Below are 27,348 nucleotides of genomic sequence, written 5' to 3'. Positions count from 1 at the left end.
ACTGAAACTAAAAAAAGTTACCACATTTTGCTGTGAATGTAATTCCGTTACTGAAGAACTCCCCTACAGTACCGTACGTTTGAATCAGTTAATTATTAGTCTCAAGCCATGTGGAGAGTCCACTAGTGTATTCTGAACTTTGGTTTCAGATGAGAATTTCAGTTTAGGTGAATCACCAGTGTTTTAGATTGTTGTTTTTGCGCATATTGATTGGATTAAGGAGTTTGCATGTTCTCCTCGTGCCTACATGGGTTTCCTCCAGGCACTCCAGTTTCCTCCAACAGTCCAAACACATGGAGATTAGATCAAATAGCTACTTTAAATTACCCATAAGTATGAATGTGAGTGTGAATGGCTGTTCGTCTCTGTGTTAGCCCTGCGACAGATTGGTGGATGTACCCCTCCTCTCGGAGAATTGGCTCCAGTTTCCCCCACGACCCTGAAGGATAAGTGGTATAGGTAATGGATGGATGGATAGATGATTGGACTAATTCAAACCACAAGGAACCTTGACCAGGACAAAGCAGTTACAGAAGATGAAAAATAGCCTTACATTTGTTTTTAATAACTTATGAAGTAAAAAGAAGTTTGCAGTTCTGGGATTCTTTAACTTTGCACGCACACACACACACACAGTGTCTCACCAGCCTGGTTGGTGGTAAGTGTGATGGAGGCGGCCTGCTCGGGTTTCGGGTTGTGTTTGGACACTCCGTTCACGGCCCAGATGTGGAAAGTGTAGTTAGTGTGAGCTTGCAGCTGGTGCACAGACACACGAGTGCCGTTCAGGCGGAGTCTCTGGGGTGAGTAGCGCACGCCATCACCGCATGGCACGCACTGTGCTGATGTCCATGTGCACCGCTCACACACCACGCTGTAGGTGAGGTCACGGCGGCCGCCGGTGGACAGCGGAGGAGTCCACTCCAACAACACTGACGTCTCGTTCACACTGGAGATCAGATGCTGAGGAGCTGAGGGGGGACCTGAGAGACAGAGACTGGGGTTATAGTGTGTGTGTGTGTGTGTGTGAGTGAGAGAGAGAGAGAGAGAGAGAGAGAGAGAGAGCTAATAAAGTCTTATCTTTCTAATAGATAAGCAGTTATATATAAACTAACCACACACACACACACACACGCACGATGTCCTTGTTTCCATATGAGCCGAGGTCTGCATGTAAAAATCCTGACACGATTTTACATGATTGTATGATCCAAGTCGTCTGTTTTATAAAACATTAAATAAACTGCAAATACAGTGCGCACACACACAAGCACACACACACATTCCACTGGCTGAATAGGCTTCATTTTTACATGACACTGAAGTTGATACCTACTGGGTTTACAACAGAGCAATTTAATAAGGAGAAATTCCATACACTTATTGAAACACACACACACACACACACACACACACACACACACACACACACACACACACACACACCTGTCTTGGGCTGCATTCCACACACTGAATTAACACCCTCCCACTGAGCTGCAGCCATTTGCACCAGTTGAACCTGAGTTCTCTAAGTCAGGGTATAAATTCTGTTGTAGACGTACACTGGCACTTGGACTTAATACAACTTTGTGTATAAAAAACACACGCAAACTTTCTAATGGCTACAGAAACATACACGATGATTTACTAAGAGTCTACAGAGAGCTATGCATTTGTGAATTATGAATGCTTTGCATATTTACCTTAATGAACATGCGATTTTTGGCTTTTCTACATAAAGGTAGAAAGTACAGAGCAGAGCTTCTGCAAGGTGATTCGTTTAGCACTTTCAGCGTGATTTATAAACCTGATAGTCACTTTCGGAACAACAACTGTAGGTTCAAATGATCACAACTAAAGGGCAGGTATTAAACTACAGAAGCCTGTTTCACAACAAATTTATACTATTTACTAAATCAGCGTTATATTTAAAGCATAATTAGGTGTATGTGTGGCAAGTTTAACAAACAGCTCACACAAATAACCTGAATACAATCCAAAATTGATGTAATGCTATAAGACGTCTGAAGGAAATCGTGTTCTATAATAGGAGAACTGAATATAATCATGAATATGAATCAAAGAATCAATTCTGCTCAGTGACTCACTGAATCACTCACAAACTCACTCACTTAATCTCTGATGACTGATTCAATGACTGACTCGCTAAATCACTTCCTTTTTAACTGATTCACTTACACATTCACTCAGTCACTGACTCACTGACTCAATCCCTCACCCAGAGTTACTTAGAACCTCACTTATTCACTCACAGACTCAAAACTCAAATACTGACTCACTGACTCAATCCCTCACCCAGACTCACTCAGAACCTCATTTACTCACTCACTGAATCATTCAGAAACACAAATACTGACTCACTGACTCAATCACCCATTCACAGACTCCCTCAGAAATTCAAATACTGACTCACTGACTCAATCACTCACTCACAGACTCACTCAGAACCTCATTTACTCATTGAATCTTTCAGAAATACAAATACTGACTCACTGACTTAATCACCCATTCACAGACTCATTCAGAACCTCACTTACTCACTCACAGATTCAGAAACACAAATACTGACTCACTGACTCAATCACCGATTCACAGACTCCCTCAGAAATTCAAATACTGATTCACTGACTCAATCACTCACTCAAAGACTCACTCAGAACCTCATTTACTCACTGAATCTTTCAGAAACACAAATACTGACTCACTGACTTAATCACCCATTCACAGACTCATTCAGAACCTCACTTACTCACTCACAGATTCAGAAACACAAATACTGACTCACTGACTCAATCACCCATTCACAGACTCCCTCAGAAATTCAAATACTGACTCACTGACTCAATCACTCACTCAAAGACTCACTCAGAACCTCATTTACTCATTGAATCTTTCAGAAATACAAATACTGACTCACTGACTTAATCACCCATTCACAGACTCATTCAGAACCTCACTTACTCACTCACAGATTCAGAAACACAAATACTGACTCACTGACTCAATCACCCATTCACAGACTCCCTCAGAAATTCAAATACTGATTCACTGACTCAATCACTCACTCACAGACTCACTCAGAATCTCATTTACTCACTGAATCTTTCAGAAACACAAATACTGACTCACTGACTTAATCACCCATTCACAGACTCACTCAGAACCTCACTTACTCACTCACAACCTCACTTACTTACAAACTCAGAAACACAAATACTGACTCACTGACTCAATCACCCATTCACAGACTCCCTCAGAAATTCAAATACTGATTCACTGACTCAATCACTCACTCACAGACTCACTCAGAACCTCATTTACTCACTAAATCTTTCAGAAACACAAATACTGACTCACTGACTCAATCACCCATTCACAGACTCACTCAGAACCTCACTTACTCACTCACAACCTCACTTACTCACTCACAGACTCAGAAACACAAATACTGACTCACTGACTTAATCACCCATTCACAGACTCACTCAGAACCTCACTTACTCACTCACAACCTCACTTACTCACTCACAGACTCAGAAACACAAATACTGACTCACTGACTCAATCACCCATTCACAGACTCCCTCAGAAATTCAAATACTGATTCACTGACTCAATCACTCACTCATAGACTCACTCAGAACCCTCATTTACTCACTGAATCTTTCAGAAACACAAATACTGACTCACTGACTCAATCACCCATTCACAGACTCACTCAGAACCTCACTTACTCACTCACAGACTCACTCAGAAACTCAAATACTGACTCACAGACTCACTCAGAAACTCAAATACTGACTCGGTGACTCACCCAGACTCACTCAGTACCTCACACACTCACTGACTCACAGACTCACTCAGAACCTCACTTACTCACTCACTGACTCATTCAGAAATTCAAATACTGACTCAATCACTCACCCAGAACCTCACCCATTCACTGACTCAATCACCCACTCACAGACTCACTCAGAAACTCAAATACTGACTCACTGACTCAATCACTCACTCATATTCACTCAGAACCTCACTTCCTCACTCAATGACTCAATCACTCGTTCACAGACTCATTTAGAAACTCAAATACTGACTCACTGACTCAATCACCCAGACTAACTCAGAAATTCAAATACTGATTCACTCATAACTCATTTACTGACTCACTAACTGAAGCTCTCAGCTAAAACACTGAACCATAAATGAAAATATGGAGTCATTAACAGCCTTGAATTCATGCATCTGCCTGTATGTATTGAATGTTATTATGCACTGTGTGTAAGTGTGTGCTTGTGTATCACTCACGTGTGCAGGCCGTGGCTGGAGAGTCAGTCTCTGCTCTGTAGTGGCCTTTATCACACTCACATGCAGTGGCTCCCTCCCTCATGGAGTAACTATGTGGAGGACACTTAGTGCAGGATCCGTCTGTAGCCAAAGACCGGTAATATCCCACCTTACACACTGAGACACACAAAAGACAGAGAGAGGAGGGGGGAAGAAGTTTAACAAAGCATACAAAGCAAAATAGATTTTAAAAAAGACATCTTCACATCACATGCATATCTGCCACGCCGTCCTAATGTGCTTTGACATTTTATTCAATAGCAGCATGTGATGTTCGAATTTAAAACGTCCATCAGGACATCACCCCATCCATCCTGCTCAGAATCAATTTTTCACTTGAATCAAACATACAGTCAAATCTATTTAAAATAATATAAAATGTTATACAGTGGTGCTTGAAAGTTTGTGAACCCTTTAGAATTTTCTATATTTCTGCATAAATATGACCTAAAACATCATCAGATTTTCACACAAGTCCTAAAAGTAGATAAAGAGAACCCAGTTAAACTAATGAGACAAAAATATTATACTTGGTCATTTATTTATTGAGGAAAATGATCCAATATTACATATCTGTGAGTGGCAAAAGTATGTGAACCTTTGCTTTCAGTATCTGGTGTGACCCCCTTGTTCAGCAATAACTGCAACTAAACGTTTGCGGTAACTGTTGATCAGTCCTGCACACCGGCTTGGAGGAATTTTAGCCCGTTCCTCCGTACAGAACAGCTTCAACTCTGGGATGTTGGTGGGTTTCCTCACATGAACTGCTCGCTTCAGGTCCTTCCACAACATTTCCATTGGATTAAGGTCAGGACTTTGACTTGGCCATTCCAAAACATTAACTTTATTCTTCTTTAACCATTCTTTGGTACTGTAGAACGACTTGTGTGCTTAGGGTTGTTGTCTTGCTGCATGACCCACCTTGTCTTGAGATTCAGTTCATGGACAGATGTCCTGACATTTTCCTTTAGAATCCGCTGGTATAATTCACAATTCATTGTTCCATCAATGATGGCAAGCCGTCCTGGCCCAGATGCAGCAAAACAGGCCCAAACCATGATACTACCACCACCATGTTTCACAGGTGGGATCAGGTTCTTATGCTGGAATGCAGTGTTTTCCTTTCTCCAAACATAACGCTTCTCATCAAAACCAAAAGTTCTATTTTGGTCTCATCCGTCCACAAAACATTTTTCCAATAGCCTTCTGGCTTGTCCACATGATCTTTAGTAAACTGCAGACGAGCAGCAATGTTCTTTTTGGAGAGCAGTGGCTTTCTCCTTGCAACCCTGTCATGCACACCATTGTTGTTCAGTGTTCTCCTGATGGTGGACTCATGAACATTAACATTAGCCAATGAGAGCAAGCTGCTTAGAAGTTACCCTAGGGTCCTTTGTGACCTCGCCAACTATTACACGCCTTGCTCTTGGAGTGATCTTTGTTGGTCGACCACTCCTGGGGAGGGTAACAATGGTCTTGAATTTCCTTCATTTGTACACAATCTGTCTGACTGTGGATTGGTAGAGTCCAAACTCTTTAGAGATGGTTTTGTAACCTTTTCCAGCCCGATGAGCATCAACAACGCTTTTTCTGAGGTCCTTAGAAATCTCCTTTGTTCGTGACATAATACACTTCCACAAACGTGTTGTGAAGATCAGACTTTGATAGATCCCTGTTCTTTAAATAAAACAGGGTGCCCACTCACACCTGATTGTCATCCCATTGATTGAAAACACCTGACTCTAATTTCACCTTCAAATGAACTGCTAATCCTAGAGGTTCACATACTTTTGCCACTCACAGATACGTAATATTGGACCATTTTCCTCAATAAATAAATGACCAAGTACAATATTTTTGCCTCAGTTGTTCAACTGGGTTCTCTTTATCTACTTTTAGGACTTGTGTGAAAATCTGATGATGTTTTAGGTCGTATTTTGCAGAAATAGAGAAAATTCTAAAGGCTTCACAAACTTTCAAGCACCACTGCAATTATAGCTGGACTAACTTTGACTGTCCCCAACTCCTATGTTCTACAGACACTACTGTCTGTAGTTATATGGGGATTAGACTACACAATACTTTTGGCTTTCACGATGGTCACCATGTCAGATAAGGGAATCATAGACTGGCAACACTACAAGTTTGACTCCAACCAATTATCATTCACGTCCTTGCATGGTGTCAGACAGGAGGGTCAAGAAACTGTCAATCATAGCAGCAGAAGGAACAGCAAGAAACACGTCATAGGAGAAAATACAAAAAAAAAAATTTTAATCCGACATGCTAGACTTTGCATTGGGTGTCATGAGATGTCCCAGATGCCACATCGCTGTTCTTCGATGATGTCCCATTACATGCCCGTTTATTATTCCTGACGTTCATGAACAAACCCGATGCTGGGGGTTTGTCGGCTATGAAAAGTCAGTGTCAAAATTGAGCTGAATTTGTGTAGTCTGATCTCAACATCAGACAAAACGCTAATCAGACGGAGGAGAAATGATGGAGGGATGAGCGTGAGGTGGTGGTGGTGGTGGCGGTACAGGTGATACTTAAGGAATCCCGGGGATTTTCATAACACACTGTAGGGGAGTGTATAACAAGGTCTTAAATCACACACACACACACACACACACACACACACACACACACACACACACACACACACACACACACACACACAGCCATTTACTCCACGTGTAGGATTTATTACTCGACTGTGTAAATATTCTCAGTTGAATTAAACATTTAACCTGCTTAATTTCTGTCGTGTCAGTATAGGTCACTCACTGTGTGTGTGTGTGTGTGTGTGTGTGTGTGCACGTGTCTGTCTGTGGAATGTAACAAATGCCAGATCCTCTTCTTTTTGTCTATTTAACGTTGCTCTGCTTCATATCTCCCTCCTCTCACATTCCTGCCATCACTGTCAAACACACACACACACACACACACACACACACACACACACACACACACACACACACACACAGCACTTTCGAAAGCTTATCAAATGTTCACTATAGTGGCCCTCTAGGAGACAAAGGCGTCCTGTCTGCTTTCTGTCCTCCTGCAGTGTGTCTTGAACTGGAGATGCTCTCATGCTGGAACCCAGTGCACTCCATCCACTCATCCGCTCTTTCATGCCTCTAATCTCCAACGCTAGAGCCTCTCTCCTTTATAGCCCCTTTTCCTCTGCACTCTTTCTCCAGCTCTGCTTTAAAAAGGAACATACTGTTATCGTGAACACACTACCTCATTCCTGTTTCATTCGGATGAGGCTGCCTACGTAGGCCTCATTTCTGCGCTCCGGAGATACAGCATATTAAAGAGCTGCTAAGGTTTTTTGGTTAACTCAAATTGTTAGTGGTATCTTTACCAACCACTGTGCAACCATCTAACACAATTCAGTCCCACTGAAGGAGGCGTGGCCTCTGTACATTTCAGAGTCTGTACAAGAGGCATGGCCTCTGTATCTGGCAGCCCTGATTTATTCCTTACACAATACCGATTCACGAAAACATTAGACTGAAACAGCTCGCGGAGAAATATCAACAAACCCTCAAAGCAAACACAGGACAAGGACAACATCGGGCCGAAAGCACGTTCAGATGATGCTTTCCAAAATAAAACGGCACTCAAGATGCAAGCGATACTGCTGTGAGACATCTTGTTCTTTTATCCTCCTTTCTTTCCTTTTTCCTTCTGTCACCAAGCGGTTTCTCTTTATTGAAACACAGACATTCAGACGCTTATGTGTCGTATAGATCCGAGAGCGTGTTAATGCGAGCAAGACACTGCTCTGCTGTCCTTAGACAAAAACACACGGATCAGTTTCCTCTCCTCGGGGAAAGGAAGATCTCTGGCATTTACCCTTAAATAACCTATAATCTCTTTCTCTCGGTCTTTATTTCAAGGGAAACAACCCACACGATACTTGATTTCCAACAATTCACACGAGACATTTGTTGATAATCAGATATGCAATATACTGTGAAATTCAACACACACGATACCGTGCTATTCCCTTTGTGCGCTCCAGTGCGTCTCATCTGGAAAACTGGATAGTGCCGTCAAACTTTCCATATTTTGTTTAAATAGTGTCTTTCGGGGACATTTTGAACCTTTTTTTTTTTTTATGATCCCATATTTTGATTTATAACAGAATATCCTGTTTACACGCATGTTGTGTCACTATATACTGTATCTGTTCATTACACAAAAGTTCTCTGAAAGTGATAAAAATATGTCAGAAGAAAAAAATTGCTCCGGGGTCCCTTGTCAAAATGTTTTTTAGAATTCTATAGAAACTCTATAGAAAATCCTATAGAAACCCCTCTTTCTATACAATCTCTATAGAACGCTATAGAACTAATACTCTATAGAAAATAGTTTCTATAGAAGTTGTATAGAAATAGTATAAATTCTATAGAAGTTGTACTCTATAGAAAACAGCTTCTCTAGAATCTCAACAGAATTCTATATAAATAGTAGTCTATAGAAAACAATTTCTATAGAATTGATACAGAGTTCTATAGAAGCTCTACTTTATTAGGGCCAACAGAATTTTATAAATTTCATAATGGTTATTTCCATAAAAACACAATTTGGTGGATTTTAAAGACCCTACAGAAATTCCAGTCTGAGACAAAAGGCCTTGCATCCAAAGAACAACTTTAGTACTTATCTCCAATAAAAATGTTCTTTATTTAATTTACTTTATCTCACATAATAACACTTCTGATCAACAACTCAATTGATCCAAATGTAAATTACAGTTTAAGACATAATTTAATAAATGTACTTCCAAAATAAACGCTGATATATGCTATACATTAATTTTCAGTCAAGCACCAGTGGCATTTGGAAGAAGTGAAACAAACGTCTTTCTTTGTATTTTCATGTAAATATACTTATTTGCTATATCAGATAAATTACATGCTATCAATTCATTAGTGATTTCAACCTCTATAATTTGATGCCCCTTAACTTTATATATACCTGTATTTAATTGAAACATTATTTGAAATGTCAAAATATACAGTACAATTCTTTTTTACAGTTACATATATCATCTTCACATTCATTTTTACACACTGCAACCACTAACTGCAAGGTCCCAATCCGACCATCTCTTAAGTGAAAGCAGGAATTATTTCTTTCTTGTTTCTTATGCTTTAACTGTTCAGATATGAAATATAAACCATTCTCAAGAACCAATCGTTCTGTTGACTTTCTATAGGAATTCTATAAGATTTCTATGTATAATCTCTATAAAATTTCTATTAAAACTCTATAAAGTTTCTATTAAAACGCTATAAAGTTTCTACAAAAAGTCTATAAAAATTCTATAAAATTTCATTTAGAAATTTTATAGAATTTTTATAGATTTTTTTTCTATAGAAATCTATAGAAAATTTTACCAAGGGGTAGTTGTGCGAAAAGGCTTTGAACACAACTTATCGTGGTGTAAAAACGCCCTTCTTCACACACCCAGTTTAAGTGAGACATCGAGAAGCTTCCTGTGCATGACAGCTGTTCTACCAGGCTTTAACATCTGATTAACGATTAGCTCAGGCTCAGGGGAAGCGAGCGCATGAGTGTGATGGATGAGGAACATGCGGCCAGCGAGTCCCTTCGCTCTGATTGATGAGTCTCTCAGACCTCGTGTTAACCTTGACCTCCATCTACAGGCTCCACCACTAACTAAATCATCAAGGCTAGTTAAGCATCAACGCTGCGTGCATCGACTCAAACTACTGAGATGGAGCCAAAGTCTTCTAATGGCCTGTTATATACAAAAATGCCACACTCACATATACACACAGCGAGAAGTGAGAAGTGAGCAGCGTCTGCAAGCTCTCAGAATTAAGTAAGGCTCATTTCCTAAGTTTGAAAAAAAAAAGCAAAATAAACTTGACTAAATTTAACTCTATTTCACGGTCTCTATGTCATTTTGATAGCTCCAATTTTTTATTTATTTGTCGGGACATGTTCATAGTACCTCTTGTCATGGTCTCTGTATAGGGACATTTTGATCATCTCAGTTTTCAGGGACTTTTTTAGGGACATTTTGTTAGTTTCTGCAATTATAGTCGCTTTTGTCGGAAAATAGTGATGGTCCCTATTTTCATGCTCTTTGTAGGAACATTTTGATGGCCCTCATATTCATGATATCTTTGTCAAGACATTATAAAAGTACCTGTTTTGCGAGGTTTTTTTTTGCAAATAAGTTTTCATATTGGTGGCACGGTGGTGTAGTGGTTAGCGCTGTCGCCTCACAGCAAGAAGGTCCGGGTTCGAGCCCCGTGGCCGGCGAGGGCCTTTCTGTGTGGAGTTTGCATGTTCTCCCCGTGTCCGCGTGGGTTTCCTCCGGGTGCTCCGGTTTCCCCCACAGTCCAAAGACATGCAGGTTAGGTTAACTGGTGACTCTAAATTGACCGTAGGTGTCAATGTGAGTGTGAATGGTTGTCTGTGTCTATGTGTCAGCCCTGTGATGACCTGGCGACTTGTCCAGGGTGTACCCTGCCTTTCGCCCGTAGTCAGCTGGGATAGGATCCAGCTTGCCTGCGACCCTGTAGAACAGGATAAAGCGGCTAGAGATAATGAGATGAAGTTTTCATATTTTATACTGGGACTTCTACAGAATATTTAAATAATATTGGCTGGCTTTTTACCGTGGTCTATCAGATATACAGGTAGTTGTCGACTTACGACCTACTGTACGTGACTTACGACCGATCGACTTTACAACCGACTGGTTATGACTGGCAAGTGTTTCCCAGCTGAGCTAGCTGAGCGTACGACAGTTTCCGCCCCAGTTCCCGGCAGTGCCTCTCGCCGCGTACAACAGTTTCCACCCCAGCTCCAGGCACATGCGCAGTCTCTCTCGCATGCCCTCACGCACTCCGTCATACAGTTTCCGCCCCAGCTCCTGGTTTATGAAACAAGCAAATCCTCCCGCCAGCCCGAGCGCTGCAACAGCTGATGATGACGTAGACGACCCACAGCCAAGCACCAGTGATGCCAGCGGTCACTAAATTTTGTATTTTGCCATGTTTTACATTTGTATTTTGGTATGTTATAAACTAAAGTGTTTTCTATTTTTCACACCTGTATTTCATATTTTTTGTTTTGCACATATTAAACGAATTGTACTGTACACAGTGTAGCATGCAGTGTTTGACTTAAACCAAATAATGAGCCAAGGTAATGAAATAAGAAAATGTTGATAAAATAAGACTTTAAGATGATTACAATATCATTACACATCACAATATACTTACGTTCATTTAACACAGGCCGACTTACGACCAGATCGGTTTACGACCGGTCAGTCGTAACCAAACGCAGTCGTAAGTCGACGACTACCTGTATTCCATTCAGCTCGTATGATACTGAACGATTCGAAGACGAGCTGAATGGAATATATCTGATAGACCATGAAAATAGCCAGCCAATATTATTATTATTATTATTATTATTATTATACATACACACTCTTCATATCAGCATACTCACCTTCTAGCTGGTGAAGCGTCCAACAGTAGTGTTAGCGAAGGCCAACACTAGCGCAGTCAAGCCAGTGCTATCAAGAGCAAGTAGCACAGGCTAACGACTGAGAAACTAGGTCTTTCTGTCTCCAGACTCTTCTTCCACGCATGCTCGCCACAATATTTTTCACTCAGACTTAAGTATTCATCTCCCCATGTAATTTACTTAGTTACTTTTGAAATCAACATCAACAGCTACACACAACAGAGCGACCTGGCAGCCAAAATTCTCTCAAAATCTTCCGCTTTTAACGAAGCAAACCTGGTGGCCATGTTTGTTTGCTCACTAGCGTGGAAGTTTTATGTCTCCGATGTGTCTCTTTTCCAGTTTTTCGATGTCCGTTGGTATGTTTTTCTCTTGTAAATATGTATGAAGAATATCTAATAAAGTTTTGGTAGGCTTTCGGGTGTTCATCACGTCTTTAGTTTCAGTTTTCAGTTTATTTATTTAGTGCTTAATTATAGCATAGCTAATCCTAGCGGTAGCACTGGATTAGCCTCGTCTTTTCTCTTTCCCAGCGAACAAAGAAATGGTTCTGCGTATGCGCAGCAGAAAAGTTTTGTCATTGGATCTTCGCATCAGCTCCGACGTATGACCTCATGTTGTCTTGACAACGTGCAATATTGTAACAATATTGCATGCTCATTCTCCATTGGGTAGAGTGGCGTAATACACGTAGGACAAGCTATATGCTAACAATATTGCGTGCTGTTGAACCAAACGAATGAAACCCGCTAGAAGGGAATAGAATACATGTTTTTATCCCATCGAAAAAGTGTCCTGTTTGTCTAATAATCTTTGATACGCCTTATTCTGTTCACCCGAGGTGACTTCTATTAACCCACCACCAAACACACCATACTTCTTCCTGAAGTGAGCTATTCATTAACTGACACTGTATGCACTGATATAGTTGGTGTAGCAAGTAGTTATTTACATAACCAATTGAAACATTGTTGTAAGACTTCCTGAAATTAAGCACACTTCATGTTCCTTTCAACACGTAGGCCCATTTCCCGGCCTGAAAGATACAATGAGCTTATCCCGAGCAGAATCTACTACACCCTGGAAAAGGGATCATATCAGATAAAAGTTTTCATATGTGCTGCCAGATACAAGAAGAATAAAGGGATTGACCCACTCGAGAGGTGTGTATGTCTGTAGTTTGCTTCCTTCATGGGGATGAAATGTGCTCTACCTCAATAGACTCTGCGTAGGTTATGATGGGCCCCGTTTAATTGGACTTGTTTTTATAACAGCATGCGAATGTTTTCCATTTTCACTCTCTCTCTCTCTCAGGGGACATTTTGTTGGACATTTTCTTTGTTACTTTAAGGGGATATTTTGAAGGTGACCTTTCTGAGGGTGACTTTGTGGGGACATTTTGATCATCCCTGTCTTTAGGGTACCTTTGCAGAGATAGTTTGTTTGTCCCAGTTTTCAGTGTGACTTTAAGGGGACATTTTGGTGATCCCTGTTGAAGGTTGACTTCGTGGAGATATTCTGATGGTCCCCATTTTGATTTTATTTTAGTATATTTTCACAGAAACGGCTTTGGTGGCCATTTTGTAGGGACAATTTGGTGTTTTTTTTTTTTTTTGCAAGTGCAAGTTAATGGCCCCTATTTTGATAATCAGGACATTTTCATTGTGTGTGTGTGTGTGTGTGTGTGTGTGTGTGTGTGTGTGTGTGTGTGTGTGTGGCAGCTTTTGTGTGTGGCAGGTTGGGTGTGTATCTGGCAGGATATGCTTACACTGTTAAAAATGAACGATTCAGGCCACTGTACTTTTGTAACAGGAGGTGTGTGACAAAATAGGATATCTTAATAAGGTTCTAATTTTTACTCCCACATGAACACATACAGTACACACACACACACACATTCGCATAAACATTCATACTCCCAAGCTCGCAAGGACAATAGTCTATAGCTGATAAAGTGAAATGTCATATTTAATTAATCTATATGTTAACGAAATATTGACTCAGTGTGTAACACTTCCGCCAATCAGTTTTATGACACTTTAAAATATAATTTTATGTAATAGGCAGCATTTTTAGGCAGAGGTACTGTCTTCTAAGTTTCCTTATTTTGGACAAATTATTGCATAAAACCTTGAAAAACATGACAGACCGATCAATGGTTTTAAAAGAACGTACAAGGAGAACTTAAAGGACCCATGGCATGGTGGTTTGTTGATGCTTTAAACGGGATCGTGGAGGCTTCCGGATGTTATATCCGCAGCCTTTCTCGAAATGAACCCTCGGAACGTAGATATAGCCTCCTGGAAGAAAGCCCCATTTCAGCGCTTTTCCCAGTGCGTCGTTTTGCTAATGAGAAGCATGGAGGCGGGGAAGGGTAGAGGGTGGGGGCGTGCCATGGGGGGAGGGGGAGGGGCTGCCGTTTGCCTCCCAAGCTGGCCGAGAGCGCTCCTCATCGGGCACGGCCAGGCGGGCGAATGCCCTGGTCCGTCTGCCCTGTCTAAAAAAAATGGTACAACTCGAGCCCATGGTAAAACTGGGACTTTGTCAGTTTTTTTTCAGCCTGAGGCCCATGGTAAAACTGAGCAGTTTTACCATGGAGGAGTGGGGACTTTGCTGTTTCCTCCCCCCAAGTCGCCCCTGGGAGAACCGCTGCCTCCACGGGCGGCCGGTGCCGCTGGAGGGCCACCCGCGCGACCTCGGCTCCCGACAAAAGATTGGATCTAGGGCTGACTTTCAATGGATCGCAGCGATGGAGCTGCTCTGCCACTCACGACACCCCGGCCCAGAATCAGGGAAAAATACCGCGTGCTGACGTCATTAAGGTGCGACGTGAGGAAATAAAATAAATTCAACAAATGTTTGGGTTTTTACTGAACAAACAAACAAATAAAATGAACGAGTGACTTAAAAAAAAGAATGTGGGTGTCTTTGTAAAAACTGTTTTGATTGGCTATTATAACAGAGGTAGCGCAGAGTACCTGGCTAACTGCAGGAAGCGGTTAGCTGCACAGCTAATGTAGCCATTGCAAACGCACTGATTTTAAAACACGGCAAAACGACTTAACAGTCATACACTTACTTATTCGGTGTTTGTGGCTGATGCGGCAGGGATGCTTGGTACGGACCCAGGCTTCAGTGACAGTTGATGTGCAAAACCTGCCCTGTACTGTCCCAAGTTGTGGAAACATTCCTCAGGAAAATGCTTCCGACAAACATACACCGTCTTAGGTAGACTCGACGGCGTATTATTGAAGTAAATAAAATTAAGCCACTGCGTCTTCAGGGGCTCTCCCGTCGGCAGTAAAACAGACTCTTTTCTGTGTTGTCACATCCATGTACAGCGCAATTTCCATGTTTCGCTCGCTTAGGTGGTGCCATGTTGTTGTGTCCTCTATGGTCTCCTCACTACAACTGGGCGTGGCAATCCATACGGTGGGTGGGAATCCAGAGGGGGGGCGTGGGGATCATCTCCCTTGCTGACGTAGTAAAGGGAAGAGTTTATCAACGCGCCGTTTTGACGCGCCATTCTCAAATGTTGGGCATAGTTTGGTTTACACATTATGAAATTTCTAGCCACTGGGGTGACTTAAGAAGGTCAGAGGAACTCATTTTAACGTTAAAAAACCTCAGAAAGTGAAAATTTCATGCCATGGGACCTTTAAATATTTGCATATGGCCAATGTAAACCTACGACAGACCTCTCCAAGTCATTGTGGTAACACTTACATGAGGGTTTGTTTAACTAAAATTATTTACTGCACTAGTTAACACAAGCAAACCATAAACTTCAACATTAATACACCCTTATTAATCTAAACAACTTAATTAACACAAACACAAATTTATGCTTCTTTAAATGTTAAACTAAATATGAAACACTTGCATTACTAAATATTGTAATAATTTTAATTCCATTTTGAGTTCTAAGTAATTCCATCCATTATCCATAGCCATTTATCCTGTGCAGGGTCGCGAGCAAGCTGGAGCCTATCCCAGCTGACTACGGGCGAAAGGCGGGGTACACCCTGGACAAGTCGCCAGGTCATCACAGGGCTGACACATAGACACAGACAACCATTCACACTCACATTCACACCTACGGTCAATTTAGAGTCACCAGTTAACCTAACCTGCATGTCTTTGGACTGTGGGGGAAACCGGAGCACCCGGAGGAAACCCACGCGGACACGGGGAGAACATGCAAACTCCGCACAGAAAAGCCCTCACCGGCCCCGGGGCTCGAACCCAGGACCTTCTTGCTGTGAGGCGACAGCGCTAACCACTACACCACCGTGCCGCCCACCTTTAATTCAAATTATATTTATTCAGAGAAAAACAAATCTGTCATTCAGAAATAATTATTTTGAACCTTATTATATGAATAATTATATGAACCTTATTCTGAGATGTTCTCAGTGGTTCATTGGTGCAGTTGGTTATTTTAAATCTATTTTCAGTCCTGGATAAAATGAACAATATTTAATCCAGGTGTTCATTATTAGGTTAACATGTACCCATATAGTCATACAATATATATTATTCTATCCACATTCACTGGATATGAGCAATCGCACACTCTGATTGGCTACTCTACTACTAAGCTATCAGCTCATATACTGTGAGTAGAGAAAAACAAAATGGCGGAGCGTGTCGCTGAACCAACCGAGGATGAAATAAAAACTCTACTCAAAAACAAAACCCCCAAAATACAAAAAAAAAAACAACAACAAAATATGGAATAAAAGTATTTGATGGTAAGAACTTTTCTTTTATTTATTTTTCAAGAATTATTATTATTATTATTATTATTATTATTATTATTATTATTATAGCATTTTTCACAAATTGCTCCTGTCATTTTGCTGGTCTGTTTACATTCTAAGTGGAAATTATTTGGTTGGACGTTTTGTATAAAGTTTTTATGTATCGAATTTGCAATAAATAAAAATAAAAATGCTCTGTTTCTCAAAATCCAGTGAATGTAGATATAATAAAACAGTTATTCCACTCAATCTCTTCATACATGGCTTACAGCCAACTCGGTGCTACACACCTCGTTGGCTATCAGCTCATGTACGACTTGATTTCGTGGAATAACTGTTAATTAGTCAATAAATATTAGTTTTGTATAGCGTATTAATGCTGAAGCTCATGGACTGTTAAATTAATGTTATTTAAGATAAAAAAACCCTTAATTTTAAATTTAGTATGCAGTAAGTAAACAAGCATATCAATCTCTCTCTCTCTCTCTCTCTCTCTCTCTCTCTCTCTCTCTCTCTCTGTGAGTGTGTGTGTGTGTGTGTGTTCTACCTGCCAGAAAAACATTAGATCATAGAAGGAATACATCATAGTGTGAAATGGTTATATTTAGACTGTTTGTTTAGGTAATCTAAGGGAAATGCGAGGACGACAGACTGCCTGCGCCTGGAACACCTTCTATTGTGTGTTTTTATGTATGTGGTGTGTGTGTGTGTGTGTGTGTGTGTGTGTGTGTGTGTGTGTGTGTGTGTGTGTGTGTGTGTGTGTGTGAATGAATGAGAGAGAGAGAGAGAGAGAGAGAGAGAGAGAGAGAGAGAGATGGACTGTGGGAACTAAGGGGTGTAGTGGTGGATTCTGACAAAAGCTGGTAAAAAACTACACAATCCAAGCACACCCATTGTTCATTTTAAAAGAGTAAACACACACACACACACACACACACACACACACACACACACACACACACACACAATTATGAAAAACACAGGTCAAGAGCTTCACATCAACATTATAATGGGGAAAAGTGTGATCTCTGTGACGTTAACTGTGGTATGGTTGTTGGTGCCAGATGGGCTGGTTTGACTATTTCAGAAACGATCACCTGAGATTTTCACACACAACAGCCTGTGAAGTCAACAGGCATAAAAAACGAGTTTTTGTTGAAAATAATTATTTCTGAATGACAGATTTGTTTTTCTCTGAATAAATATAATTTGAATTAAAGGTGGTCGGCACGGTGGTGTAGTGGTTAGCGCTGTCGCCTCACAGCAAGAAGGTCCGGGTTCGAGCCCCGGGGCCGGCGAGGGCCTTTCTGTGTGGAGTTTGCATGTTGTCCGCGTGGGTTTCCTCCGGGTGCTCCGGTTTCCTCCACAGTCCAAAGACATGCAGGTTAGGTTAACTGGTGACTCTAAATTGACCGTAGGTGTGAATGTGAGTGTGAATGGTTGTCTGTGTCTATGTGTCAGCCCTGTGATGACCTGGCGACTTGTCCAGGGTGTACCCCGCCTTTCACCCGTAGTCAGCTGGGATAGGCTCCAGCTTGCCTGCGACCCTGTAGAAGGATAAAGCAGCTAGAGATAATGAGATGAGATGAGATGAATTAAAGGTTGGGTTTCTCTCATTTTTTCAGAGGAGGATGACGCGACTTCACCAAAGGTGGATATTTTCTAAACTTTTTATTATTTTTTTTTTTACTAATCTTTACAAGGAGTGCCAATATTTATGGAGGACACTGTATACACACACACACACACACACACACACACTGATCAGCGATAACATTATGACCACTGACAGGTTAATGCTGGCTTAAACAGAAAGGTGTCAGTATTAACTTTTTCACCAGTTTGTGCTACAGTAGCTCTTCTGTAGGACTGGACCATATGGGCAAGCCTTTGTACCCCATGCGAATCAATGAGCCTTCGATACCCATAGCCCTGTCGCTGGTTCACCAGTTGTCCTTCTTTGGACCACTTTTGGTAGGTACTAACCACTGCATACCGGGAACACCCCACAAGATGTGCCATTTTGGAGATGCTCAGACCCAGTCATCTCACCATCACAATTTGGCCCGTATCAAAGTCGCTCAGATCCTTATGCTTGCCCATTTTTCCTGCTTCCAACACATCAACTTCAAGAACTGACTGTTCTCTTGCTGCATAATATATCCCACCCCTTAACAGGTATCATTGTAATGAGATAATCAATATTGTTCACTTCACTTGTCAGTGGTCATCATGTTATGGCTGATCAGTGTATACACACACACACACACACACACACAATACATTCCAACGTTCAACAATATTCTCATCATGGACATTTTAACTTATTCTCACTGTGTATTTGTTCCAACATGTTTGTGCAGCGCTGTGTGTCTCTGAGATAAAGTCGATCCCATTCATCATAAGCACAGCTGTCATTTCCAGCTCCTTAGTTCAGACATGTGGAAATTGCAGGAGCGCTGCATGTGTGTCCTCAGAGTCGTCAATCTCATCATCCTCTTCATCATATGAGAGTTTTATGTAAGTTTAAAAAAAAAAAACAACAACAACGTGGCGTTCATATTATTCCTGAAAGAGGAACAATATAGTCACAAAATTTAGTAACAGTTTTATTTATTCTGTCACTTGTTCAGTTAGCACTCCAGCATTTTTGTCTGGAAGTTCAGCACTTTTTGCCTGACTTTTGCACTTGTTGTTTATTGCTCTGGATAAGAGCGGCTGCTAAATGCCTGTAATGTCATGTAACGTAACAAAATGGTTATGATAATTGAAACCTTTTTAAAAATGGGATTGGGGCATGCAGACAATATGTTACATCACTGTTCTGTTCACTGGAATGAATACACACACACACACACACGAATACCACATTAATATATATATAGGGGCGACACGGTGGTGTAGCGGTTAGCACTCACAGCAAGAAGGTCCGGGTTCGAGCCCAGCAGCTGACGAGGGCCTTTCTGTGTGGAGTTTGCATGTTCTCCCCGTGTCCGCGTGGGTTTCCTCCGGGTGCTCCGGTTTCCCCCACAGTCCAAAGACATGCAGGTTAGGTTAACTGGTGACTCTAAATTGACCGTAGGTGTGAATGTGAGTGTGAATGGTTGTCTGTGTCTATGTGTCAGCCCTGTGATGACCTGGCGACTTGTCCAGGGTGTACCCGCCTCTCACCCATAGTCAGCTGGGATAGGCTCCAGCTTGCCTGCGACCCTGGACAGGATAAACGGCTACAGATAATGGATGGGTATATATATATATATATATATATATATATATATATATATATATATATATATATATATATATATATATCTTCCTGGGGACCAAGAAAAAATAATGCCTCTCAATTTCTCTTTTGTTGTGATTTCCTTACTAGGAATTTCCCAGCAACCCTCCTAGTCACATGATATATCATTGGAAAGCCCAGGATGTACTCTTTACAACACACCAGGATTCAAGTGAATAGCTTGAAAGAGTAAAGGCCAATTTATACTGACAACCCAGTCCTCGCAGATGGCCTCGCAGATAGCGTCTGCGAAGCCTTCCCCCCTTCGCAGACGCTCTGCGCGCACCCTACGCGCACCTCCCAAAAATTGTGACCACCGCAGACAGCGTCGCAGACAAGAGGGCTCTGATTGGTCCACTCTACATCCGCTGTACACGCACTTCCGCTTCCCTACTTTCCCGGTTTGGTTTGTTTTCAAGACCGCCATTTTTAAAAACACGAGCGAAGACGGAGCAGCACGAAGAGCGGTTGATCAAGGAAGTGAGGAAGTACGTACATCTATACGACTCCAGTTCTAGTCATTATAAGCATAATTATAAGTAACCGGAGGAAAAACACTCCACTAACCACACCCACCAACTACTCCTAGCGATTTCGCGACTTCGCGCCCCCTTGCGTTGTTGTGGTGAATAATATCGCGCACGCCTATTACTCCCCGCTCAACGATAAATCACAACTGTCTGCGAAAAGCTATCTGCGAAAGCCTTGTCGCAGAAGCATGCAGAGGCCTTAAGAGGGTGTGCACGTAAAACAAATGTCAACTACAGAGGACACAAGTCTATGGGTTGGTTCTCAGGAGAATATATATATATATATATCTTACGACTGTATGTTCTAACTACACATTACTGACGTGTGTGTTGGGAAAGGACCATGACTGGACCATATCGTTATCCTGATAAATATTAATTATATCACAATATGCATGTATGAGAGTATTGCGTCATCAGTAATTTTGCAAAATTTACAGAGGAAAAAAAATCTCATTCCTTTTAAATAGCTTTCCTTTGTAATAATTTTGATTTAGTGTTCATTTACAGTGGCACATCTATTCAGTGATATATCTGTGTGTGTGTGTGTGTGTGTGTGTGTGTGTGTGTGTGTGTGTGTGTGTGTGTACATGCTCAATAAAAATTTCAGGGACATACTTGTGTGTTCCAGAGGATGGGCGTTAAATAGAGAGCATTCAGGGCATGTCTGTGTGTGTTTGAATGCATTTATGTGTGTGTGTGTGTGTGTGTGTGTGTGTAATGTGATCTGTGGGTTGATGGAGTCAGATTTAGAAGAAGGCAGCACATAGCAACTACACACACACACACACACACACCGCATGTCTCATATCTATATGACATGTGAACTATATTTGCGCAACTATATTTGCTTTGCATCAAACCACTGCTATAGTCCGGTTAAGACTAGTTTATTTGCGTCTCTTGCATCTAAGCATGTTTTATGGAATATTGCTTGTACGGGAAATAGTGATATTCAACCATGCATCCATAAAATTTTTAGCATGTAATAACATGAGCTCCTCTCGACATCATTTCCAGCCATTTCCATCAAATTGACTTATTTTAATCAAAACTACTGCATTAACAATTTCACATCGATTGCAAATTACTGTATGTGCACTATTGTTTGACTTCCTGCACTTTTATATCGACTGATACGAGGGACAAAAATAGAAAACACAGGCTTTACAAGCCACTGGGTACCATTGTCCAGTTTCTTGTCATTATTCTGTCTCAGACCCCGTCCACACGTAGCCGGGTATCTGCTAAATCGAAGATATTTTTCTACGTTTTGGCCTGTCATCCACATGAAAACACATCAAAAACGAATATTTAAAAAAACTCCGGGCAAAGTGAAGACCCCGTCCACACGTAGCCGGGTATCTGCTAAATCGAAGATATTTTTCTACGTTTTGGTCTGTCATCCACATGAAAACACATCAAAAACGAATATTTAAAAAAACTCCGGGCAAAGTGAAGATTTTTGAAAACTCCGTGTATGCCTTTTCGTGTAGACAGAGATAACCGGAGTTTTGCGTTTTAGAACGTCACAATCTGCGCCAAAAAAATGACAACAACTCTGCCCTGACGTCAAACGTGCGACCTTTGTTTACTGCAGAAGCCAGATTAAGCATTGACTTAAGCTAGCCGCACACTACGGCGATCCACGCGGTACCGAACCGACCCATTTCAGAGCCGACTCCCGACAGGGCACGCACATATCCCCCGACTGTTGACGAGTGCAGTCGCGATTGAAGCGACACGTGACAACTTAATAGCTTTGTGATTGGCTATTGGATATAGTTACTGTTAAATCCAACACTTGAAGATGCTACAGGCTGAATTACAAATGACACAACATGGAATATGTAGCGCACTATCTAGGCTGCATGAGCTATTATTTCCAACCTTAAATAGTGCACTTATATAGGGGAGTTAAAGCGATTTGGAATTCAGCCACACAACTTGAGCAGAGTGGCTTTCCAGCCCACTGTGTCTATGGATAAAGCTTCAGTCTATGGAATTACAGTATATACCTGCATTAGGTGCTACCAACACGTATTTCTCGCGCTAGAAATTGTGTTTAATGATGTCACGTGTTATATGCGAAAGATATGATTGGCTATTGCTAGCGACTCTCGCCGATCAGTCTGGCTCCCGATTAGTTTTTCGAATCGGCTGTGAGATGAGTCGGTACCATCGAAAACTAGTCTTTACACCTGACTCGCGACTTCAGTTGGCTTGGTACGCTGAAAATCGGCGTAGTGTGCGGCTAGCTAAAGAGTAATGGATCGGAGTAGTGCCTTGAAAGTGTTAATTATTGTGCAGGTGCTATTTACATGTTTAATTTTAGAAGCCCAACTACTGCTCCAAGAGCACAGGCGATGTGATTAGGAGGTAGGATTTGGGGAAATAGCCATCTTCAGGTTTGGAATGCTTATGAATGTGATTGAAAACGCAGATGTTCGGTTATGTGTGGAAGGGATTTTTTTTCGAAGACGAGGTGGTGTGGATAAAACATTTTTATAAACGGAGGGGGGGAAAATGTTCGGTTTTAAAAATACCCGGCTACGTGTGTACATGGCATCAGATAATTGACCCAGCAAGCAAAGTTTTAATACGATAAAAAAAAAGCCTTTTAATGAAACGTCACGTTGTTCTCGAGGACTAAAAACAGTTCATGTGTCCTTCCCAGTCCAGCTGTGCTGCTTCTCCTACTGGTTTGTCGTCGGAGTGGCGTGCGGTGACGGTCCTGAGACACGGCACTAAGTCTGCAGTATTTTTACTGTCAAAAAAGGTTTCTACAGTTTTTACGTCCACGGTCTCTTCACTCAAGTCGTGAGGTTTGTAAAATTCTCTTACTTTAAAGGAACAGTCCACCGTACTTCCATAATGAAATATGCTCTTATCTGAATTGAGACGAGCTGCTCCGTACCTGTCCGAGCTTTGCGCGACCTCCCAGTCAGTCAGACGCGCTGTCACTCCTGTTAGCAATGTAGCTAGGCTCAGCATGGCCAATGGTATTTTTTGGGGCTGTAGTTAGATGCGACCAAACTCTTCCGCGTTTTTCCTGTTTACATAGGTTTATATGACCAGTGATATGAAACAAGTTCAGTTACACAAATTGAAACGTAGCGATTTTCTATGCTATGGAAAGTGCGCACTATAATGACAGGCGTACTAACACCTTCTGCGCGCTTCGGCAGCGCATTGATATCTGAGCTCCGTATCAATGCGCTGTCGAAGCGCGCAGAAGGTGTTAGTACGCCTGTCATTATAGTGCGCACTTTCCATAGCATAGAAAATCGCCACATTTCAATTTGTGTAACTGAACTTGTTTCATGTCACTGGTCATATAAACCTATGTAAACAGGAAAAACGCGGAAGAGTTTGGTCGCATCTAACTACAGCCCCAAAAAATACCATTGGCCATGCTGAGCCTAGCTACATTGCTAACAGGAGTGACAGCGCGTCTGACTGACTGGGAGGTCGCGCAAAGCTCGGACAGGTACGGAGCAGCTCGTCTCAATTCAGATAAGAGCATATTTCATTATGGAAGTACGGTGGACTGCTCCTTTAACATTTAAAACCACATACTGAAACATTTTTAGCATAAATTCCCTTGAATGAAATCCTGACAAGAACCTTTTCAAATAAGCACCACGTTTGTGCTCATAAGCAACAAGGCAATTATCGTGATATGAAAGGTTTAAGACCAGCACATATCTAGTCGGATACCAAATCCAGCTGTGTTTTGTCAGTGTGTAAGAAACAGAGCACAGACATGTTGAGAATTCCACTCTTTTGTAGCTCACTGATCCCTCGCCGCATTACGGATGAGGGAAAAGACAAAATAAAAGACCACCTACGTCCTCAGTTTAAAAACTTAAGATAGAGATCTAAGAGATAGAGGATCAGAAGCAGAGAAAGAATAAGCGATGTAGTGCACACAATGACGCTGTCTGTCAGATCAAAGGCAGCAAGCAAGTTGGTGAAAAGTACAGAACAACTTTAAAAACTCTCCCCATCTTCTCATTTGTTCTTTCACTCTGACAACACGACTGTTGTGACAAATGCATTATTTATTATACAGACATGAGCGTTTTACTGGGAAATACACCACTTGTATTTTTCATACGAACTACATCTAGGACATTGAGTAACATATTTTTCAATATCCTCACTCGTGAGAAAATGGATGAATTGTTTTGATAAATTTGGGTACTTTTTGACTATGTTCAGACTGCACCCTGAAACGACCCATATCCGATTTTTTTGCCCATATGCGACCTGTATCCGATTTGTTATTGACAATCTGAACGACACAGATCCGATTTTTTCACATGCGACCCAGGCCGCTTGGATATGTGGTCCTAAATCCGATGCATATCCGATATTTTCACATGCGACTGCAGTCTGACCGGACAGGTCGCATTCATGCGACCTACACGTCATCAACAAGAGACAAACGTCACTATTCTGCGTTGGCTAATCCCGCCTCTTTGGTGGAAAACAACAACATTTGTACAGTTTTCAGAATTTAAATAGACTTTTATAGAATTGATCAAGCTAATGGTGGATTTGGTAGGGACCTGGATGTTGATCTGTCAGCCTGATTAAATAAAACAGTTTCTATAACTGATTTATAACCTAAACCATCCTGTATTACAAGATTATAAGATTGTTCTGGAAATTTCTAGTAATTTGACACCTTCGGTCTCATTAGTCTGCTGCCCACATTAATCAGATTATTGTGTGAGTTCCGCCGCCGCCACAAAAACCACATCGCCAGGTCTGGCCTCATCTCCACAGCAAACTGCACTGGTGTTTCTGCACCTTGAGCCAGCGCTGAGAGAAGTTGCAGAATTCAGCTGGCTATAAACAATCTAAATAAATATTTATAAAAATGTAGAAAAAATTTATTAATATGACGAAATAAATATGTGCAAATTATTAAGCCTGAATTAAGAGTTTGGTAATACAGCGGCCGTATCCCAAATGACTGCCTACTGAAGCTCGAGTGCACTATATAGAGTTTAAAAATCCATTACTTCCTAGTAACATGTAGTGCACTTATATAGAAATTAGACAGACATTTAGGAGTCAACCCTCGTTACCAGGCTACACGTTTTCATTTCAGTTCAGAAACAAAAACACACACGAGACCTCACACTTTAACACTAACCAGATAATTAAACAAACAAAAAAAAAAGAAATCATTAAACATGAAGAGTGCGCTTTTTTTTTTGTTTACGTATTACGTAGATGTGCTTATTACGTGTCAATTTGCGCATGCGGGACACTTTTGGGTCGTTTTCCGTTCATATTGGAGATCGCATACAAGTCTCATATAATTGGCAATGTGAACGGCCTAACAAAAAAATCGGATTTCACAACAAATCGGATATGGGTCGTTTCAGGTTGCAGTCTGAACGTAGTGTAAGTTTGTGAATGTGTCTATATCCTCTTCTTCTTCTTCTGGCTGCTCCTGATTAGGGGTCACCACAGCGGATCTTTCGTCTCCGTTGCTCCCTGTCTTCCGCATCCTTCTCTACCACACCTGCCACTTTCATGTCCTCTCTTACCACATCCATGTATCTCATCGTTTTCGTGTGCCTGGCAGCTCCATCCTCAACATTCTCCTTCCAACATGCTCTGCATCTCTTCTCAGGATGTGCCCGTACCATCTCAGTCTCATCTCTCTTAGCTTAATTCCCAAGCTCTCTACATGTGCTGTCCCTCTGATGTGCTTGTTCCTTATCCTTTCCAACCTCATCACTCCCATCACAAACCTTAAAGTGCATATTCTGGACCAATTTCATTTTTTTTATATGAAAGTATGTCCCTTTACACACTCATCCAGAAGGGTAATTTTGCACAAGGCCATCTGTCTACAGCAGAAAAAAATAAAATAACAAAACGCGTCTGGAAAAATCCCAAGGGAGTCTGGAGCCAGATTCGTGGCGTTACCTGCGGAAGCGCCAGCAGGCTGCGAGAGCTTTGCACGGTTTCAGTGCACAGCCTGTGTACACCAAGCGCTTCCATTTCTCTCTCATTGTCCGTTCTTTTGGGAAATGATGAGTACTAATCCCATCATGATTGGTGTTGCTACACCCTCCTACGATACATCTGTTAACCATTTTAATAATTACGGGATAACGTTGAAGAAATTTGCAGAAAACCACCAGGTTGTTTTCTCATAAATAAACCAGCGCTGACGTAGGATTCAGAAGGAGGCATCCCGCACGCGATGTCACGAAAATCAGTGTTTGCCGGGAAATCCAAATGGCAAGTTTTTTCAGAGGCGGACCAATTCGCCTCAAATGGCTTGATTTCAACTGAATTTTTCTGGTATTGCGCAAGGTAAAAAAATTGTGCAAAATGTGACAGATATTTGACCAAAGTTTAATATAAAATAGGAGAATTACATTGATCTTGCTCCTGAATTTACCCATGATATGCACTTTAACATCCTCAACTCCGTCACCTCCAACTCTGCCTCCTGTCTCTTCGTTAAGGGTCCGGTCTCCAATCCATACATCACAGCTGGTCTTGCTACTGTCTTATACATCTTACCTTTCACTTTTGCTGAGACTTTCTGATCACAAATGACTCCCGAAATCCTTCTCCAACTGCTCCACCCTGCCTGCACTCTCTTTCTCACCTCACTATCGCAGCCCCCATTGTCCTGCACAGTTGACCCCAGGTACTTGAATTCACCAACTTTCTTTACCAAAAAGAAAATCCGACGTTGGCTTGAAGATATGAAGTTTATCTTCTCGTGTTGAAAAACTTATATTTTTCAGACAAAATGCATTGTGGCTCTGAGCCACATAATTAAATAATATTGGCTGGCTTTTTTTCATGGTATATCAGATATATTCCATTC

At 41.4% G+C, this 27,348-nt stretch overlaps 1 protein-coding gene across 2 annotated transcripts in view; it reads right to left on the bottom strand.

The window, feature by feature from the left end:
* The window catches only part of LOC132864301 (ephrin type-A receptor 4-like), a 125,471-nt gene that overhangs the window by 68,936 nt on the left and 29,187 nt on the right, over positions 1 to 27,348 (bottom strand). For both annotated transcript variants that reach the window (XM_060897670.1, XM_060897671.1), the window contains exons 4-5: positions 4,324 to 4,479; positions 645 to 980 (exon numbers count right to left, since the gene is read on the bottom strand). In XM_060897670.1, the coding sequence (XP_060753653.1) occupies positions 645 to 980; positions 4,324 to 4,479 (492 nt within the window). The remainder of the gene's footprint in view (positions 1 to 644; positions 981 to 4,323; positions 4,480 to 27,348) is intronic.

This window comes from Neoarius graeffei, chromosome 17, assembly GCF_027579695.1.
Source record: "Neoarius graeffei isolate fNeoGra1 chromosome 17, fNeoGra1.pri, whole genome shotgun sequence".
Classification (NCBI taxonomy): Eukaryota; Metazoa; Chordata; class Actinopteri; order Siluriformes; family Ariidae; genus Neoarius; species Neoarius graeffei.
This window is presented reverse-complemented; position numbering and strand designations above follow the sequence as displayed.